An 18,864-nucleotide genomic window follows, 5' to 3' on the forward strand; every position below is an offset into this window, starting at 1 on the left:
GTGGGGCCAAGAGATCTGGGTTTCAGCAAGCCCTCCAAAGGATTCTGATAAAGGCCAAAGTTTGAAAACCACTGCCTTGCACAACCCTACAAAGTCACTGTAATTATCCCCATTTTACAAATAGGGTAATTGCGGCCAAGCGAAGGCAATCGGTCCAGAACCACAGCTGTAATTGGGGGTACCGGGATTCTAATCCAGGGAGTGTGGCGCCAGAGATGCGTTCTTGGAGACCACTAACGAGTTGACATCAGAATCGAAAGTAGGATCAGCAATATTTGGCCATTTACTAATAACTCCGTATTGAGCGGCTACTTGCGTGTCCAGACACCGTGCTAAACTCTGGGGACTCTCTTTCACCGGCGCTAATCTAAGAGAGGGATTGGGGTTAGGAATCACCGGGGGAGCGGGGGGGGGGGGCGGCAGGTATCTGAGGGTTGCACTCAGAAGGCAGGGGTGGGGAGGCGGGCTCCGCGGCCCCTTTAAAAGGCGGGACCTGAGCAACGGAACTGAGGAACCTAAGTGCGAGGCGCGCCCGAGAGGCCAAAAACGATACACCCGGAAGTGTCTTAGGCGTGCGGGAGCCGCGCCGCCGGAGGCCTCACCACTATGGGCCGCAACAAGAAGAAGAAGCGAGATGGCGACGACCGCCGGCCGCGGCTCGTTCTCAGCTTCGACGAAGAGAAGCGGCGGTGAGTGCCAAGGCTGGAGCGGATCTCCTTCGGGCCGCCGGCCAGAGCCGGGGCCGGGGCGAGCCCGGGCGGCTTACGCTCACGCAGAGGTCCCTTCCGGCCCCGCCCTCTCGGCGTGGCCCGAGGCTCCCCCTCGACATCCCCCTCCCCTGCGGAATGGAAGCGGCCGCGGTCGGCCCCCACGCCTGGGGAATGGAATCGCCCGCCCCGCCCTCCTGTCGTTCGTTCTGCGCCCCAGCTGGCCCCGCTCCTGCGGTGTGGGCGGCCAAAGGGCCGGGGTTGGGGACCCGGAGCTAAGGCTTCGACCTCCCGGGCTGGGGCGGCCCCGCACGCGGTGGACTCAGCTGTTGTTGATGAATGAGGAGTGAATGAGATGAGCGTGGCTGAAGTTCATTTATGCCGTCATCAGACGTGTCCTGAGCTCTTTTGGTGTGGGGGTGCCAGATCTCGGGACCTCTGAGCTGGACCCTTAAGCCTCAGCGTCCGGTCCATCAGATGTTTCCCGCTCAGAGCGCCCCTTTGCCATAGTGTAGTGGGTCAGCGAAAAGTCTCGTGTTAGGCCCCCGGAACATTTGGGAATGGTGCAGCCAGCGCTAGAGAGATAAGGAGCCAAGATCAGATAGGGGAGGGGAATGCAGGGTGGCATTCACGGGCCTTACGGATGGGTCCCGGGGCAGGTGTTCTGGGGAAATGGGGTGCCAGTCCAGTGGAAAGTTTGTGGATGTCTGGGTGAGGGTGGCCTTGAAAGCCCTGCTAGAAGGGGCTTAATGCACTGGGTCATGGAATCTGGCCCCGGCCTGTCCTAGGTGCATAGACCCACCTTCCTGGCCCTATTGCTTGCGGCTGAGAACCCTGGAGGGGGGGGTGGGTGGAAAGAGGCAACATCTCCCTCTTTCTCCTGACCTTACACTCTCTATGACCTTTGGCAAGTAGCCCAGCCTCTCTGTGCTTCAGTGTCCCCGTCTGTAAACTAGGGATTGGTTCCTATCATACAGCTTATTCTGAGGAATACGTGAGGTACCGCATGTACTTTTTTTTTTAAGATTTTTTTTTAAAAGATTTTATTTATTTATGTGACAGAGAGACAGCCAGTGAGAGAGGGAACACAGCAGAGGAGTGGGAGAGGAAGAAGCAGGCTCCCAGCAGAGAAGCCTGATGTGGGACTCGATCCCGGAACGCCGGGATCACGCCCTGAGCCGAAGGCAGACGCATAACGACTGAGCTACCCAGGCGCCCCAAGATTTTTTATTTATTTGAGAGAGAGAGCGAGCACACATGAGCGGTGGGGGTGAGAGGGAGCGGAGGGAGAGAGAGAAGCAGACTCCTCCCTGAGCAGGGAGCCCGATGTAGGACTCGATCCCAGGACCCTGGGATCATTACCTGAGCCAAAGGCAGACGCTTAACCGACTGAGCCACCCAGGCGCCCATGTGTGCATTTTAGTAGCGGTATAGCATTAGTGGTTTTTCTCTTCCTGGAGTGAGCCTTTCCTTCCTGTATCTCCTCCTGACTCTCCCTTGCCTCTTTTCTGTAGGGAGTACCTCACTGGCTTCCATAAGAGGAAGGTAGAGCGGAAGAAGGCAGCCATTGAGGAGATCAAGCATCGGCTCAAGGAGGAGCAGAAGAAACTCCGGGAGGAGGTGCAAAGGGGGAGGATAGGGAGGTGAAGGGGGGGGAGGGAGGGCGAGAAAGAGAGAGAGAGAGAGAGAGAGAGAGAGAGTGTGTGTGTGTGTGTGAATTAAATCTGACTCCCAAGGGCTTTACATCCTTGGATGGCCTTAATAGGGGCATCTGCAGGAATGAGGGAAGGGTGTGGGCAGGCCTGGGGAGCAGTTTGTACAGGTAGAATCATGGTGGGCCCTGGTCTGGGGAAAGTTTAGGATGGAATCTCCTGTTTCACTAGGAGGATTCATGGTCTCACTCACCCTGGAGATGAGCAATGCTCCTGCCTGGGGTTGGCTGGAGAGGCCACACTCACTGTGTTCCCTTCCCTTTGGGTTTCAGCGCCATCAGGAATACTTGAAGATGCTGGCAGAGAGAGAGGAGGCTCTGGGTAAGTCCCATCTTTGCCCTGACCTGGAGAATAGCCAACAGGCCTAGGCTTATTTATCCCTTGGTGGGTGGAAGGGGAGAGGTGTGGGGGCTAACTTCCCTAGCTCTAGGGGTCTTGGTGGTGATGTAAGGGCCAGGGGTGGTCTTCAGTAACCTCTAAACATGAGTGGATCAGACACAGGGAGGACCAACCTCTCGGTGAAGCGATCGTGAGCAGAAAGCCCAGGTCCCGAGGCCTGGAGGGACTAGGGTTAGAGGGCAGTGGGCAGCCTCAGCTGCTGGGGTCACACCGGGTTTGTCCTAGATGAGAACCAGATGGTCTGAGGTCTCCCCGGAGCATCAAGGGAGGCGTTGAATCGCTTACATTTGTGTGCAGGCCAGGCTCTGGAGCCGGTGACTTGCTGGATACTCTCCCACAGAGTAGAGGGGGCCATTGTCCTCCAGGGCTGGGCAGGGGGCGAGAGTCTGGTCACTTGCGCTCTGAGGCTGAGACCGGGTTCTGTGGCCACCTTGCACAGAGGAGGCAGATGAACTGGACAGGCTGGTGACAGCAAAGACAGAGTCGGTGCAGTATGACCACCCCAACCACACAGTCACCGTGACCACCATCAGCAACCTGGACCTCTCGGGGGCCCGGCTGCTGGGACTGCCTCCGCCCGAGGTGGGTGTAACTTCCAGCCCGAGGGAAGATGGGCCCCGGGTGCAGACTGGCTTGTCGAGGGGTGCCGAGTGCCAGTCCTGTTATGGGGATTCCAGTGCAAGGGGCTCTTTCCCTCCTGGGTACTCTTCCGGGCCTGGACAAAGTCCCTGAGCCTGGGGCTTCCAGAAGCCAGTTCCATGACTCAGAGGCTGTGGGAACGTGGGTGAGTGTCTTCGCCGGTAAGTTGGGGGAGGGGGGTCACTGCTGATAGCACCGGTCCCATGGGATTGCTGTGAGTGTAAAAGCGGTTCATCCAAGAGACGCACCTAGGGTCGCGGTGTGTGGTGGTCGCTCCAGCGCGTGGGAACAGCAGTAAGACGGCCTGGCCACGTGCACTAACGGTGAGTTTGCAAACTGTGAGTGGGGAGGTACTCGCACATTACAACCCACATTAAAAAAAAAAAAAAAAAAAAGGATCCCCCTTTTCAAAGCACTCCGTGGGCCCTGACCCGGGAGCCACGGAGCCTTCTGGAAAGGGCAGGGGAAAAGCGCTGCTTACGGGAGAAGCAGCAGCATGTTGTGGTGTTTTGCCTAGTTGGGGTGACGCGGTGTTGCACCTCAGTGCTCTGAGGCTGAGACCCGGGGACTCGGTGCGGGGACTGCCTGCTGGGGAGTACGGGCGAGGGAGAGGCTCCGGAAGTGACGGGGAGACGGTACGTGGGCAGCACTGCCTAAGAAGCTCTCAAAAAAAAAACAACAAAGAAAACCAAAAAATTAAAAAATTATTAAAATTAAAAGAGAAAAAAGGAAAGAAATAGAACAGAATGTCATCGAAAGTGTCACAAAGCCTCACAGTGAAGTACCACGTCACGAAGCGTTTGTTTCTGTCAAAGTTGCGTCCATCTGGGAGGGGCGGGCATTTCGGTACCTGTCTGTCCACAGTTACAAGGCAAAGCACGTTTCCTGTCACGGCGACGGCGTCCTTAAGCCCTGAGCCGGCGCTTTATCGCGTCCTTACTGAGCTCACGCTCCTCTTCTCTCTCGTGCTCGTTCTTCTGTAAGTCCTGCCGGCCTCGGCTTGCAGCCGACGTGCAGACACTCAGAGCTGGAAGACAAGGGGGACAAGGCTGTGAAACTCGGCTCTTCCCTGCGTGATCCCCGCTTCATGGCCTGTCCGCCCATGGCCTTGTCCGAGCCCTGAGCCAGGCCTCGAGGCAGCAGGCCGTGCCCCTCCCTGCCAGAGCCGTGACTGCTGGCGTCAGGCCTCCCGATCTGCCGCTCTGCGTGACAGTCCTTGTCCTGTGCTGCTTTAGCAAGGGGCTGGGCACGGGTCCGAGGAAGAGGCGTCCTCCGTGGAGAAGCCGACCAGAGCCTTACCCAGGAAGTCCAGGGACCCCCTCCTGTCCCAGCGGTGAGCCCTGGCCTGTCCTCCCCTAGGATACTGTGGCTGACTGGTGACGGGGCCTGTGGAGCCGCCTCTTGCTGGCCTGTGGCGGGTGGCATGGGGCAGGTGTGGGGCTCTCCTCTGCCTATCGAGTGTCCCTCCCCCCTGTTCCCCACCCCCACTCCTCGACAGTGGCCAGCCCTGGGTGCCCTTAGTGCCTGGGGTGAGGGCCTTTTTATGAGTTGAGGGACTGGCAGGTGCTCTGGGGTCAGAGCAGGCTGCCTTCGGCGTGGATTTGGTGCTCCCAGCATTCCAGGCCTGTACTGACTTCCTCTGTGAGCCAGGCAGTCAGTCACCCCCAAATCCAACCTTCCAGCCAGGCCCTGCTCCCCAGAGTAAGTGTGGCCCCAGCCTGACCAGCCTTCCCCCCTCCTCCAGGATCTCTGCTCTCACAGCTTCACTGCACGCACACAGTCGCAAAAAGACCAAGAGGAAACATCCCCGACGGGCCCAAGACTCCACCAAGAAGCCCCCGAGTGCCACCCGTACGAGCAAGGGCCAGCGCCGCCGGCTGACGGGCAAAGCCCGGCACAACGGAGAGTGAGCCCGAGAACCAGGTCATGCCCCAGCCTGGGCCGTAAGATCCTGTCCTGTCTCAGCTTGCCTGTCCCAGTAACCCAGCACCGAGGTGGTGACTCTGTGGCCCAAGGCTGGGAGGCTAGCACCTCTCTGGCCCAGCGCTTAGACCCTGGAAGGGGCAGGCAGCTGAGAGGTGGCTCCCCCCGGGATGAGCCTTCAGAGCCAAATCTGGGGCATCTTCCCAAATGTCTCCCCCCACTGAGCCCTCATCAGATTTGTGAACCTGAGTGCACTTGTGGTCTGTTTGTCCCTGACCCTGATGCCATGTGCCAAGGGTAGGCTTCCGGGGTGGTGGAAACTGTCAGGCGAGCGGGCCCATCCTCACTGTCCAGCAGTTTTCCGTGTGGGTGTGAAAGGGTAGTGTTAGGTCTGGGCCCCTAACCCGGGTTACAGACCAGCATAACACTGGTAGAGTCTAGAGTCATCCGGCTGCTCTGAAAAGCAGACTGCTGAGCCAGGTGGGCGAGTGGTGTCAGACTCCACCCTTTACTGGCCGAGTCCGTGGGTCTGTCCCCTTCTTGGCCTCATTGGTCTCAGCTGAAACTGAAGTGGTAGAAGCAGATGAGTTCTAGAGCATTCCCCACCCACTCAGGACCAGTGAGCGATGGACAAGGTGACGGGAGCGCAAAGTCCCGCCTGGCCCTGGGGTCTGGGAGGGGCTGGCAGGAGGGGGAGCTGAAGTCCCAAGCAGATCTTCCTTCTGCTCAGCCCATGGAGGGCTGCTCAGGAACAGGGGCGCTGTTAGGCTGTGTCTGTGGGGACTGGCGCTCTCCGTGTCACCATCCAGACCCACCATCTGGTGCCTGGCTGAGGGCCACATCTGGACATGGGAACTTGAAGCTCAGGGCTCATGGGTGGGAAGCGCTGTGACCTGGCTCTTCAGCTCCTTCCACCTGCCTCCCTGTGCTTGGGGTGGGGTGACTTGCTCTGCTGGGCTGCTTCCTGGGCGGAGGGTGGGGCCCGCCAGCAAGCTCTGCACGTGGTTCTAGTGCCCAACCCAGGGCGGTGAGTGTGAGCCTTGCCCTCGCAGGCCACCCGAGCAGAACACATCCTGGGCCCGAGGGATTAGTGCACACGGCAGGGCTTGGGTTTGAATCCTGGCTCAGCCGCTCGGCCTCCGTGTGAGCGCTTTGCGGCGCTGACCTCTCTGGGTGTCTCCCCATATATAAGATGTCAAGACACCCACCTCCTCGGGCTGCCGTGAGGCTGACGTGAGCCTCACGCACGAACCACGACCACCTCCCGCAACCCCTGGCATTGCGCAGGTGCGCCTGCAGTGTGCGCTCCTGGCCACTGTGAGCTGCGACCACGGCTCTTCTCCGGTCCCCAGTGCCTCGGGGTCATTTACCACTTCCATCTGCAAGTTGTGGTGTTTTCAAGTATTAAATTCTCATCGGCTCTCTTCCATGTGTGCCATCAGTTCTTACAGAAGACCAAGGCGGTCGAGTTAGTGATTTTGCCAGTCTTGGGATCGGAAGTGGTAGAATGAGAACCCCTCTCTCCGTGCCCCACACCTGGATTCTTTCCTCTTGCTGCTCTCCATCAGGTGGGCCTCCTGGGCTTGGGGCTTCTAGAAGCTTTATAAAGAAGGATTAGGTTTAGCTGCATATAATAGAAAACGAAATTTAAAAACAACCGGCTTTTGTAAGAGGAGGTTAACAGATAACTAGCCTGGAGCTAAGAGGAGGTTAACAGATAACTAGCCTGGAGCGGCTGGGGGGTACGGGAGGCCTTTAGCGTTTTGTTTTGTGCCATTTTCAACACATGGTTTCCACCTCATGGTCCAAGATGGCTGCTTGAGCTTCAGCCTTCATACTTGCCTTTCAGCCAGCACGAAGGAGAAAGGGTTGAAGAACATGGCCCTCCCTCCTTTTAAGAACATTTGATACTTGTCATGTGCCATTGGTTGGGCAGAAGGCAAAGATGTGGGGCAGGAGGAAGAGGGAATTCCTGGCTCTAGGGAAGGCGGGGTCCTGTGGTTCATTCTGGAGAACCATGTGCCCAAATAAGAATTGAGGATTGTGCAGGGTTCCTGGGTGGCTCGGGTCATGATGCCCTGAGTCCTGGGATGGAGCCCTGGGGAGTCGGCTTCCTCCTCTCCCTCTACCCCTTCCCTGCTGCTCGTGCTCTCGCTGGCTCTCTCTCTCTCTCTCTCCCAAATAAAAATCTTGGGTACAAGCAGCAGCGTCTCCCACAGAAGCCAGATGTATAAGGAAAGGGCTGTCAGGATCCAAGTGTATGGAACTTAAGCCACAGCAGACGCTTGCTTTTCTGTTCCTTGGTTACTGAGTGAGCCTCCCGGATGCTAGCAGAAGGAGCGAGGCCTCTCAGCCCAGTAGAGGAAAGACTCTCCCGGTAGGCTGTGTTTTGGGGTGGCTGCGCCCTCCCCAGGGGGACGAGTGGGCAGGCCTGCTGGAGCTGCCCGCCCAGGGCGGAAGCAGTAGAGGAGAGGGTTCTGTGCCAGGGAAGCTTTCATCCTCTCCAAAGTCCCCGGGACCTCAGAGGCTTGGAGCCCCCAGGTTTGAACTGTTGACCTCAGTGGCTCTGGCCGGGGGTTCCCAGTTCGTCCAGAGCTGGAGACCTTACTGCCTCTTCGTTGTGTGCGTGTCCGGCATGACAAAAGTCCTCCGGGCTTCGAGCTGACATATCCCAGATGTTGGAGGCGCCCTTTAAATGCTCACAGGCTGCTCACGGCCTTTCTCGCTCTGTCTTTGAGCCACCTCCTCAAAGAAGCGCTCCCTGACCCCTCCTCCATCCCTGGGAATTGATCCTTCCCCTCCACCCCTCCCCATGTGGGCCCCGATGACACTTTGTGTTTCCTTCTTGTAAACACTGAACACATGGTAACCCATTTATGTCTGTCCACACTAGCAGACCGTGAGCCTTCCGAGTGACATGTGTCAGTAATTGCTGTGTTTCTGCCCCTGGCACAGGGTCCGTCTCACCATATGTCCTGAGCCAGTTCTGGCTGAATTACGTGGGACCCCATCCCCCTCCTCACAGGTGCTCCCAGTGACCCTTGAAATAATTTGTTCTAGAATTTTCTTGGCTCTAGTGCCATGCTTGCCTGTCTGCAAGTTTTTGAATCTGTTTTTTTTTTTTTTCCTCCTTCCCATCACCACATCCGTCATGTCTCCTGGGCCTCCACGGAAACCTTTCCCGTCCAGTGAACTTCGCCCTCTCTCCCTTGCACCCTGGTCAGCAGGATTGTCAAATAACAACCAAAAGAAAGCAGATGGGAAAGTAATTTTTTGAGCACTTCTCATGTGCCAGTCACATTATTAACTCACAGCAGCATGGCGAAGTGGGAATTAGCTCCATTTGACAGGTTAGAAAACTGAGTCTCCAGTTACATAATGTCAGAAGCTACCTGTCACAGGTAATAAGACATGGTCCTTGCATCCCACGGAGAGGGCAGAGGTCCCTCTGGAGGTCAGGGGTTCAACAAAGTGTTAGAGGGCAGACATCCTTACAGGCCCAGAGAGCAGAGAGAAGCCAAGAAGGCTTCTGAGAGGAGGTGATCCTTGGTGTGAATCTTGAGAGATGACTTGGGTTGGCCAGGCGGCTGGGGGAGGGGATGGGCGGCCAGACAGTGGGCCCTGGTGAATAAAGGTGGGGAGTGGCCAGAGGGGAAGCAGCTGCAGAGGCCCACGGGCCCAGACCCTGAAGGGCCTCAAATTCTGAGCTAAGGACCTGGACCCTTATCCTGTGGGCATTGGGAGTCCCTGTGGTGGGGCTGGGGAGTTGCCAGGGGCAAGTCAGGGTGAGTGATGTTGAGGAGAGATCCCTGGTCGTAGTGTGGAAGCTGCACGGAGACTCCTGGAGGCTCCAAGACCCTGTTGTAGTTATTCTGGGAGAGGCAGGGAGGCCTTCCTCTCATGCAGGCACCCATTCACTCTCTGGCCAAGCATTTATTGAGCACCTATGAAGTCCCAGTCACTGGGGATACATTGGTGAGCAAGAGAGGGTGGTGGTCCCTGCCTTCCAGTGACTTAGATTTCATGACCTGTAGCTGTAGGGACTGAGCGGAGGAGAGATGATAATAGTAGCATTTATTGAGCACTTACTGTATACCAGCCACTCTTTACATGGTTTAACTCACCTAGTTCTCACAGTAACCCCACAGTCTAGGCAATAACATTAAGCCCATTTTGCAGTGGATGTACATTGAGGTGGCCCCCTCAGGAAGCAAGTCACTCCCTAGATACATTAATACTGCCTGTGGCTGGACAAGCCGAGTGTTGTCTTCAAGGGGCACACTCACAAGGTCCATAATGTGAAAGACACCCCAGGAGCCGTGTGAGGCTGGCACAGGATCTCAGCTCAGCACAGTGAGCCCTTACTTAAGGCTGGGGAAGCCAGGAAGGGCTTCCTGGAGGGGGTGCCATTTAAGGTATCACTAAGAGAATGGAAAATCTGTGATTTACATTTCAGAGACACTGCATAGGATAGAAGGCCTGCACATCAGCTTGGTTTGACTCAGAGTATTTAATTTAAATTTTTTTTTTTTTTTTTTTTAATGTGACAGAGAGATAGACGCTTAACGACTGCGCTACCCAGGCGCCCCTCACAGAGTATTTAAAAGCAGTTTGACCAGAGACGCCTGCGTGGCTCAGTTGGTTTGAGCAACCGACTCTTGATTTCGGCTCAGGCCATGACCTCAGGATGGTGGGATTGAGCCCCGAGGGCAGAGAGTCTGCTTGAGATTCTCTCTCTCTCCCTCTGCCCCTCCCCCCACCTAAAATAAATCTTTAAAACAAAACCCCAACCCCACCAACAATTTGAGTAAAATAAACAAATAATTTGACTTATACTCTGGTTTTCCTTCAGATTGTTCTTTTGCCCTTTACTAGAGAATCCCGTGGAGAGGAACAATTCTGAGTGTTTACCCAATTCTTGGAGGCAAAAACCGAACCAAAACCAAGACAAAAATCAGTTGACTTAGCCATATTTTAAGATGTTGCGATTTCATGCAGAAGTTCAGGTTTCTGGCTTCTTCGGTGAAAGTAAGCCTGGCTGCACCCGGTCACCACTTCCCAGGGTCTCCATGGGCCAGAGTCAGCCCTGATGACCCCTTGAGAGACTCGGGCCTTCCTGCTTCTGCTCCGTGGGGCCAGCGCCCCCTGCATGTCTAACCTTGCCTGCCCACAGCATGGGATCCTCCAACAGGCCTGTGGGTGGGGTGGGCTGGGAGGGCAGGAGGAAACTGAGGTCAGAGGGGTGGAGTGGGTCTAGAAGTGCCAGTGCTGGTTCAGCTACCCCAGACCTAACGAGAGCGCATCCCTGCCACAGGGAACAGCATGAGCAAAGGTGGAGGTGAGCAGGCGCAGACTCTGCAGGGAACAGAAAGGGAGGCGTGAGGCTGAGAATGAACAGTGACCAGGGTGCCTCACGCTGCCTTAGCTACCATTGTGCCCTTAACCCTGAGTGATCTGAGCCATCCCGCGCAGGACTCTGGGCATGTGTTTTTCAGACCAGGCTCTGTCATCAAGTAACTGAGTGGCTTTGGGCAACTTGCTTCAGCCTTGAGTTTCACTTCTATACAATGCGGATGGTGATGGCTACCTTCTTGTCTCAGGGAGGTGTTGGGAGAAACCCCACTGTGTATGCAGAGAGGAGACCAGCTTTGCCCCCTCGGGAAAAGGAGGGACTGTTATTACTTAGATGACTGAAGACCCCTCTTTGGGCCTCAACCACTCTTAGAGCCACTGCCCCCCCCCCAAGAGGGGGGGCCTCTTCCAACAGTCCCCGGAGCTCCCAGGCCCCCTCCCCCTGCCTCCTACCAGTCATCTCTCCTTCAGCACACTGGCTGCTGCCCACCTGCCTACCATCCTCTCCTGCCCTCCGGGGGCCCAGCCAGGCAGCTCTAGAGCTAGGAGAGCGCTCAGGACAACCCCTGGGCCTGCCCTGGGACTCTTCCCCTCCTCCCTCCCTTGCCTCCAGCCTCACTACTCTGTCCCCTCCAGCAGACTGTTCCTACCTGGGGCCTGCAGCCTCACTTCCCTCTCCTCCAGGGCTTTGCTAGGATGTCACCATCTCAGCGAGGCCTCCCCTGCCCACCTTATTTCAAATGTATCGCCCTCCCCATATGAGCCACTTCCACCCCCGTTCCTGGCTTCCTTGTTCTCCTTGGCACCTCTCCCCAGCCTACATACTCCATATCTTGCTTATTTATCTTGTTTGGCATCGGGGCGCCTGGGTGGCTCAGTCGGTTGGGCATCTGACTCTTTTTTTTTTTTTTTTTAAAGATTTTATTTATTTATTCGACAGAGAGAGACAGCCAGCGAGAGAGGGAACACAAGCAGGGGGAGTGGGAGAGGAAGAAGCAGGCTCATAGCGGAAGAGCCTGATGTGGGACTCAATCCCAGATCACCGGGATCACGCCCTGAGCCGAAGGCAGACGATTAACCGCTGTGCCACCCAGGCGCCCCAAGGGCATCTGACTCTTGATCTCGGCTCAGGTCATGATCTCAGGGTCGTGGGATCGAGCCCCCATCGTCCTGGGCTCCCTGCTCAGTGGGGAGTCTGCTGGGATTCTCTCTCTCCCTCAGCCCCTCCTCTCCCTCCCTCTCTCTAATAAATAAATACATCTTTATCTTGTTTGGGGTCTGTTTGTCTTCACTAGAATGTAAGCACCAAGTAATCAGGAAGGAAGTTCAATCTTTGGTTCGCTGAGTATCCTCAGCACACACAACTGACTAAGCAGGGGCTCCATAAGTATTTAATGAATTGAATTGTCAGGAGCGCCACCCTGAGTTAGCTCCAGATTTTACTGATTGGTGGGGGTGAGGGGATGGGGGGATGGGGCTAAAGGTCCCCAGCCTTGTCCTGACCCTCACACTCAAACCAGATGTCTAACCCACACCAGGCTCAGAGAGGTCAAGTAACTTTCTCAAGATCACACAGCCAAGAGGTGCTGAGCCAGATATTGAACCTCCGTCACACTACTTCCTGTTTTGCTCACAGTAGCTAGGATCAAGTCGAAAGCTCATTATCCTTGTGACCAAACTGGGTCTTCACCCGTTCCATCCTGGACCAGGATGACCTGTGCAGGGGCTATCTCTTCCACTGGTCAATGGGCTTCTCATCTCAGAAGGAGACACATTTTATTCATGTCACCACCCCCCAGTGCCCGGCACAGATACTTGTGAATGTCTGCGTGAATTAGTGAATGCAGATGGTCTGCGGTGCTAGTGGAATCAGACACACCAGGGGTTCAGTCTTGGCTCTGCCTCTTACTAGCTGTGTGACCCTGGCAAGTGAATTGTCCTTAGTTGCTGTGAAATTAGGATCTTGGTGCTTAACCTTTTGGGTTACTGTATCCTAACGAATGTAAAGGATTTTGGAATAGGAGCTGGTATATAGTGCAGGATAAATGTTAGCTTTAAAAAGGGGGCAGATGGGGCGCCTGGGTGGCACAGCGGTTAAGCGTCTGCCTTCGGCTCAGGGCGTGATCCTGGCGTTATGGGATCGAGTCCCACATCGGGCTCCTCTGCTGTGAGCCTGCTTCTTCCTCTCCCACTCCCCCTGCTTGTGTTCCCTCTCTCGCTGGCTGTCTCTATCTCTGTCAAATAAATAAATAAAATCTTAAAAAAAAAAATAAAAAAATAAAAAGGGGGCAGATTAAACAAAATAAAAAGGAGACTGTACATTTTATGAGTGAGTTCTACGTCAGCGGAGGCGAGCAAATGGAGGCTGAAAACCCCTGGGCATTTCATATCATCCCCACAGGTACTACTACTCTTCCCATTTTACAGATAAGAAAACTGAGGACAGAGACTTTAAGTGTCTAGCCTGACATGTGGATTAAGGCCAGCCTAGGGAACCGTGGCGAGTATGCACTGGCGGGAAAGAGATCAGAGGGAGCCAGGCCCGTCAGTGCCAGCCCTCTAAAGGGCCCCCTGGGAGCTCAGACCCAGCCGCCGCTCAGGCTAAACGTGCCGCGGGTCCCGAGCTCAGAGGCATCAGGGCGCCGCCCGCCTCCGCCCCGCCCCTCGCGCTCGGGTTGTCCAATCCCACAGCCTTTATGTAAATAAAGCGCCTAGATCGAGCCTATGCAAGAGCGGCAGGGGAGTGGTCTTCGTCCACCTCCGGGGTAACGTTCTGATTCATTGTTAAAATAGAAGCTGTGACCCCGGCATCCCACCCCGGCACCCCCTGTGCGTGGAAACCCGAGCCCAGGTCAGTAGTACTGTGCAGCGGAAAAGGGGGACGCGGGCGGGGAGAGGACGCTCGCGGGGTAAGGTAGAGGGGCGAGGCATACGGAGGGGCACTGGCTGACCCGCTGGAGAGGTCCAGGAGTCCATTCTCCGGGTGGGGCATGAGTGTCTCCCGAAGGTTTTTCATTGTTACAGCCACACCTAATGCGCATTTTAGAGGATTCTGCCAACTGAGTGGGGATAGGGAGGAGGAGGCAGTGGGAGCAGTGAGGGGCACGTGGAATAGAGCCCCCAACCGCCCCCAGGGAAATGAGCCGCCTTCTCAGTGTCAGGCGATGCTCCTTTATGTGGCCAGACCTGGAAAGAACCGCCCAACCTGGGCGGGACCGCTGCGCGCCCCCTCCACGCCTGGGGCAGGGGACCTCGCGGGGAAATGATGGCCCAGGGAGGCTCGAGGGGCCAGTGGGTACCCCCCTCACACACACACCGGCTCCTGCCACCTCCCCAGGTCTGATGGTGGAGGAGCCGGGAAGCTTCACCCTGGCTGCCCCAGGGGAGGATGTGAGATTCTCCAGGTCTCAGCTGAGATTGGCCACAAAGGCCTTATGTCCTGGTATGCTTTGGAGGAAACTGGCCAGGTGAGGACCCGAATATGGGCAGGTGACCTGGGGGCACCGCAAGGTGCATGGGGTTTGGGGATATGGGTTCTCCTTCTGTGCCACTCTCCTCCCGGAGCTCTCTCTGTGAGCAGGAAGGCATCTTCAAGTCACTCTTTTTGGGGGGCCTCCCCCCTCTCCGCTGTCCCAGGGCATGGCAGCGGAGCCGTCGGTGGCCCCACCCAGATGGGAGGGCCCTGTTCTCAAGGCCGAGCGCCGGGGCTGCTTTTTGGCTAAACCGCGCTGCATCCTTGCCGTGTGATCTGAGGTTGTTCACTTCTGTCCATGACTTTGTCCTCAACTCTGAAAATACCTGCGGGCCTTTGCTTCACTCCCAGCGTTGCCCAAGGAACCTGTGTGAACTGGCAGTGTGACCCAGTGCCCCTCACTTCCACCTCCGAGAGGGCGGGGAGGGACACAGACCTGGGTTGGAATCCAGTTCAGCCCCTGGGACGTAGAGCAAGGTGTGGGCCCTTGGTGGGCCTTTGCCTCATCTGAAATTGGCACTGACTTTATCTACAATGTGGGGTAACTGTGAGGCCGGGGTACTTAAACTTTGGGGTGCATTGTGTCACCCAGGAAACTTGTTGAAAATGCACAACCCCAGGCCTCACCTCCAGGAGATTCTCACTGGGTGGATCTGGGGAGGGAACTGGGAATGTGTGTTTTGTTTTTGTTTTTGTTTTTTTAAGTAATCTCTATGTCCAACGTGGGGCTTAAACTCACAACCCCAAGATCAAGAGTCGCGTGCTCCACCGACTGAGCCCCCAGGTGCTCTAGGAACATGCATTTTAGGGGCAGCTCGGCTGAGTCTAATGCAGCGTCCTCGGAACACACTTTGAGCAACACTGCAGTGATGACTAGAAATCACATGGCTAATGCTCGGCAGAGTGCCTGGTGCGTAGTAGGTGCAAAAGGGGTGTTGACCGAGTGAATAAATGAACAGCTACAAGAATGAATGGATGACCTTATTTCCTGAGTCCTTATCTGTCTAGGGGCAGGCTCCGAGTGGGCTGCCAGCCAATTACCTGGTCCTTACCCACCCCCATTCTTCCCAGGCCCCACCATCGAATCGCAGGAGCTACTCTGGCCAGACTCGACCAATATGGAGGAAGTGGCTGGGAATGCCCCGTGTGAACACTTTGAGGCCAATGTGCTGGCCCAGAGCTGCTGTCAAAACTGCTTCCACCCTGAGGAGGCCCACAGACCAAGGCACCAGGTAGGCCAGCTTTGCTGAGGGGTTGTGGTGGTTTGGGATGGGGGGGGGGGTGTTCATGACGGGCGGCGCCTGGCTGGGCCACTAACTTGTGGCAGAACCCAGACACTGGCCTTCCTCCTGGGCAGAACCTGGTTCTGCCATCAGTACAATGAGCTGGTGGGACCACATTATGTTTTCCAAATGCGAGTCATTCTCCTCCTGCTTTTATGATTTTTTGCCATAGCCTCATGTAATGTATTCTTTTTTTATTATTGTTCTTTAAATAAACACCCTTTTAAAAATTTATACTAAAGCAAAACTTTATATCATCACCACAAATAGGAAACTAGGATCATATCCTTTATATAGAAAGAAGGTTAAGAAGGAAGAAAGAAAAAGAAGAAAATCAGAAATGTCATTAAATTCTAACTGGAGAATGTTGTTGGCTGAAGGTTCTGAGTCTGAGTCTTGCGTCTCTCTTTAAAAAGAGAGATTGGCGGGTGTTAGGGAGGCATTAAAAGTACCCCAGCACCTACTGGAGACTTTCTCCCTAGAGGTATTGAAGGAGCCAAAGGGGAGGTGTTTTCTCACTTTGCAATCCTCGTGGTCTTAGGCCAAGCCCCGCTAAGCGTAGACCAGAGCTCCTGCTACAGAAGCTATGAGAAGCACGGGACTGTGAATCTGCATGGACCCCTCCAGCCCTGACCCGCCCACCCCCGCCCCCGCCCATGGCTCCGTCATTCCTAGCGGGTCCTGAGGCCCCTCCTGAGCCTGGCAGCCAGCTCCGCACAGGGTATCAGGCGCCACGAGGTGGCCTTCATAAGGGAGTTACCGTTCAGCTTCGGAGCCAAGCAAGCCAGAGTCCCAGTCCTAGGCTTGCCATTTACCTGCCATGTGAGCTGGGGTCAGACCCTCTCTGGCTTCACTCTCCTAATGGGAAAAGTGAGGCAACAGGGCCTTCTCACTCAGGGCATCTGGCACCGTTCAGCCCAAGGCACATGCGGCTAATTCAATACATGTTAGTTTCCTCTCTTCCTCCTTCCCGACCCGAAAAGTAAACCTGGGAGAGAATTTTCTACATGTCTTTTTTTTTTTTTTTCAAGATTTTATTTATTTATGTGACAGAGAGAGACAGCGAGAGAGGGAACACAAGCAGGGGGAGTGGGGGAGGAAGAAGCAGGCTCCCCACTGAGCAGGGAGCCCAATGCAGGCCCCCATCCCAGGACCCTGGGATCATGACCTGAGCCGAAAGCAGATGCTTAACGACTGAGCCACCCAGGCGCCCCTCTACATGTCTTGGTACCTCCAATAATAGCTCCCCACTCTCAGCCCCACGTTCAGAGAACATGCCGAAGCCCCTCGAGTCCGTCTCTGATGCCCATGGACTTCCCAGTGAGGGGGGGAGGGGCATGGCAAGTGTGGAATGGGAGGAGAAACTTGGATTCAGACAGGTCTGAGTTCCGGTGTCAGTCCAGCCACTTCTGGGCTGAGACCTTGGGCCAACTCATGTGTTCACATATAAGGACCAGATGCCTAAAATGTGCTGGGCATTATGCCACCCAGGGATATGTAGACGGGGCCCTAGGTCCTAGGGCAACCCTCTCCTTGAAGCTCACTCTAGCTCCCCTAGGAGCCTGGGTGCTGGATACATCCCTGCTCTGCTCTCAGCTGAGCCTCCCCCAGGCCGGCAGGAGGCTGGTTATCCCTGGAAATCAGGAGGTCTGGACCAGGTCACGGCCAGGATTTGCAGGGAGGGTCCTGCTGTCTGCCAGGCACCACACATCCCTTTCAATGTATTTATTCTTTTTTTTTTTTTTTAAAGATTAATTTATTAGGGGCGCCTGGGTGGCACAGCGGTTAAGCGTCTGCCTTCGGCTCAGGGCGTGATCCCGGTGTTATGGGATCGAGCCCCACATCAGGCTCTTCTGCTATGAGCCTGCTTCTTCCTCTCCCACTCCCCTGCTGTGTTCCCTCTCTCGCTGGCTGTCTCTATCTCTGTCGAATAAATAAATAAAATATTTAATAATAAAAAAAGATTAATTTATTAATTTGAGAGAGAGCACACAAGCTGGGGGAGCGGCAGAGGGAGAGGGGAGAGACAGAATCCCAAGCAGACTCTCCACTGATGCGTGGGTGGGGGGGCTTGTTGCAGGGTTCTTCCGGGGATTTGATCCCAGGACCCTGAGATCATGACCTGAGCTGAAACCAAGAGTCGGACGCTCAACGGACTGAACCACCCAGGCGCCCTTTCGATGTCTTTATTCTTAAATGTATTTAACATTCTATTGATTTAGCACTAATAAAATTCTATTTAATGTTTTTACATTATTTATCATCTTGAAGATGTGAGGCCAGGCACTGTTTTAAGTCCTTTACAAATACTGACCCATTTAATTCTCCTAACATCCCTAGGAGGTGCGTGTTCTTATCATCCCTGTTTTGTAGATGAGAAAACCAGGCGCAGAGAGGGATGCCACTGAGCTGAGGTCACCCAGCTGGGAAGTGGAGGTGCCAGGATTGGGTCTGATGTCTGTCTGAGGCCAGAGCCCGTGCTGACCCGCCAGACGGGAAATCAGAGCCAGGGACTGGCTACTGGGCCTGCTCAGGCGGCCGTGGGTAGTGATGAGGGCTGCGGGTGCAAGCGGGGAGGAGGTGCCATGACAGGCTGGGGGTCCTGTTTGGGCCCCGCTGGGCTGGACCCCTTGGTGGTACCCAACGCACTGTACCCTCCTCATTCACGTGGCAAGGTCCCCAGGGCGGCCAAGGCGCCGGGCTGGGCTGTGGATCTGACACCTCTCGCTGCCGAGTTCTGATCAGAATCTGGCTCCGGGGCAGGGGGCGAAACTGAACCCACACGGGCCTCCTTCAGCTTGGATGCCACTACGGACACCCCGGCCCCGCTCCTTGGCGCTGCCCAGGGCCCACTTGCCGTGGCTTTCCTGGAATCTGGGGCTGCCCGCGCCCACCCTGCCCCGTGGCCGGGCTGTGGCCTCGGCCCTGGGCGCTGAGCTCCGGGGTCCCCGGGGAGCCCGCGCCCAGGCCCCCGCCCTGCGAGGCTCTCAGGTGAGCAGCACGGATCAGGTTCCCGCGGTTTCGTGTCCCGCATTGTTCTTGGCTGGGCCCAGGCTTATGAAAGAGTAATGAGGGGCCCCTGCTCGCAGCCGGCCCCTCTAAGGTTTCCGCTGCCTCGGCCGCCGCCACCACGGCCCAGAGTCGGGGCCTGGGAGGGCGGCAGCGTGGGGGCCCCGAGCCGGAGCCCCCCGGGGACGAGGGTGCTGACAGCCGCCAGCCGCCACCGGCCGGAGCCCGCCGCCCAGGTAACCTGAGAGGAGGCGGGGTGCAGGGTGCCTCGGCCGCCGGCTCCCACCACCAGGGAGGGCCCGCCGCCCCGGGGAGGTGGGGAGGAATGGGGGGGCCTTCCCGGAGGAGGTGAGCCGCCGTTCCCCCCC

The 18,864-nt window shown here is 56.2% G+C and overlaps 2 protein-coding genes, 1 long non-coding RNA gene and 1 pseudogene across 11 annotated transcripts in view; 3 read left to right on the forward strand and 1 right to left on the reverse strand.

Moving 5' to 3' along the window:
- Positions 1 to 526: 526 nt before the first annotated feature.
- On the forward strand, positions 527 to 17,734 carry NOL12 (nucleolar protein 12). Of its 9 annotated transcripts, XR_005836757.1 has the most exons (12): positions 527 to 689; positions 2,222 to 2,327; positions 2,692 to 2,740; positions 3,258 to 3,400; positions 4,693 to 4,790; positions 5,202 to 5,380; positions 6,823 to 6,948; positions 13,526 to 13,583; positions 14,070 to 14,199; positions 14,910 to 15,114; positions 15,276 to 15,436; positions 17,568 to 17,734. XR_005836757.1 is itself a non-coding variant. In XM_008705572.2 (6 exons), exons 1-6 carry the CDS (start codon positions 607 to 609, stop codon positions 5,365 to 5,367), a joined length of 645 nt encoding a protein of 214 aa, XP_008703794.1. In that variant the 5' UTR covers positions 527 to 606; the 3' UTR covers positions 5,368 to 5,629. The 9 variants fall into 9 exon arrangements, 2 of the variants coding, with proteins under 2 accessions (XP_008703794.1, XP_040493435.1); XR_572089.2 differs by having other exon boundaries at positions 14,910 to 15,436; XR_005836758.1 differs by having other exon boundaries at positions 15,013 to 15,436.
- The window catches only part of LOC121104427, a 22,754-nt gene continuing 7,673 nt past the window's right edge, over positions 3,784 to 18,864 (reverse strand). The window contains exons 2-3 of the long non-coding RNA XR_005836761.1: positions 6,751 to 6,979; positions 3,784 to 4,484 (exon numbers count right to left, since the gene is read on the reverse strand). This is a non-coding gene — a long non-coding RNA (uncharacterized LOC121104427). The remainder of the gene's footprint in view (positions 4,485 to 6,750; positions 6,980 to 18,864) is intronic.
- On the forward strand, positions 10,213 to 10,313 carry LOC121104484 (annotated as a pseudogene).
- Positions 15,028 to 18,864, forward strand: part of LOC103676539 (TRIO and F-actin binding protein) — a 52,700-nt gene continuing 48,863 nt past the window's right edge. The window contains 2 exon segments of the mRNA XM_040637502.1: positions 15,028 to 15,114; positions 15,276 to 15,436. Of these exon segments, the coding sequence (XP_040493436.1) occupies positions 15,096 to 15,114; positions 15,276 to 15,436 (180 nt within the window). The 5' untranslated portion in view covers positions 15,028 to 15,095.

The sequence above is a fragment of the Ursus maritimus genome, unplaced genomic scaffold (assembly GCF_017311325.1).
Source record: "Ursus maritimus isolate PB19 unplaced genomic scaffold, ASM1731132v1 scaffold_21, whole genome shotgun sequence".
In the NCBI taxonomy this organism is placed as follows: Eukaryota; Metazoa; Chordata; class Mammalia; order Carnivora; family Ursidae; genus Ursus; species Ursus maritimus.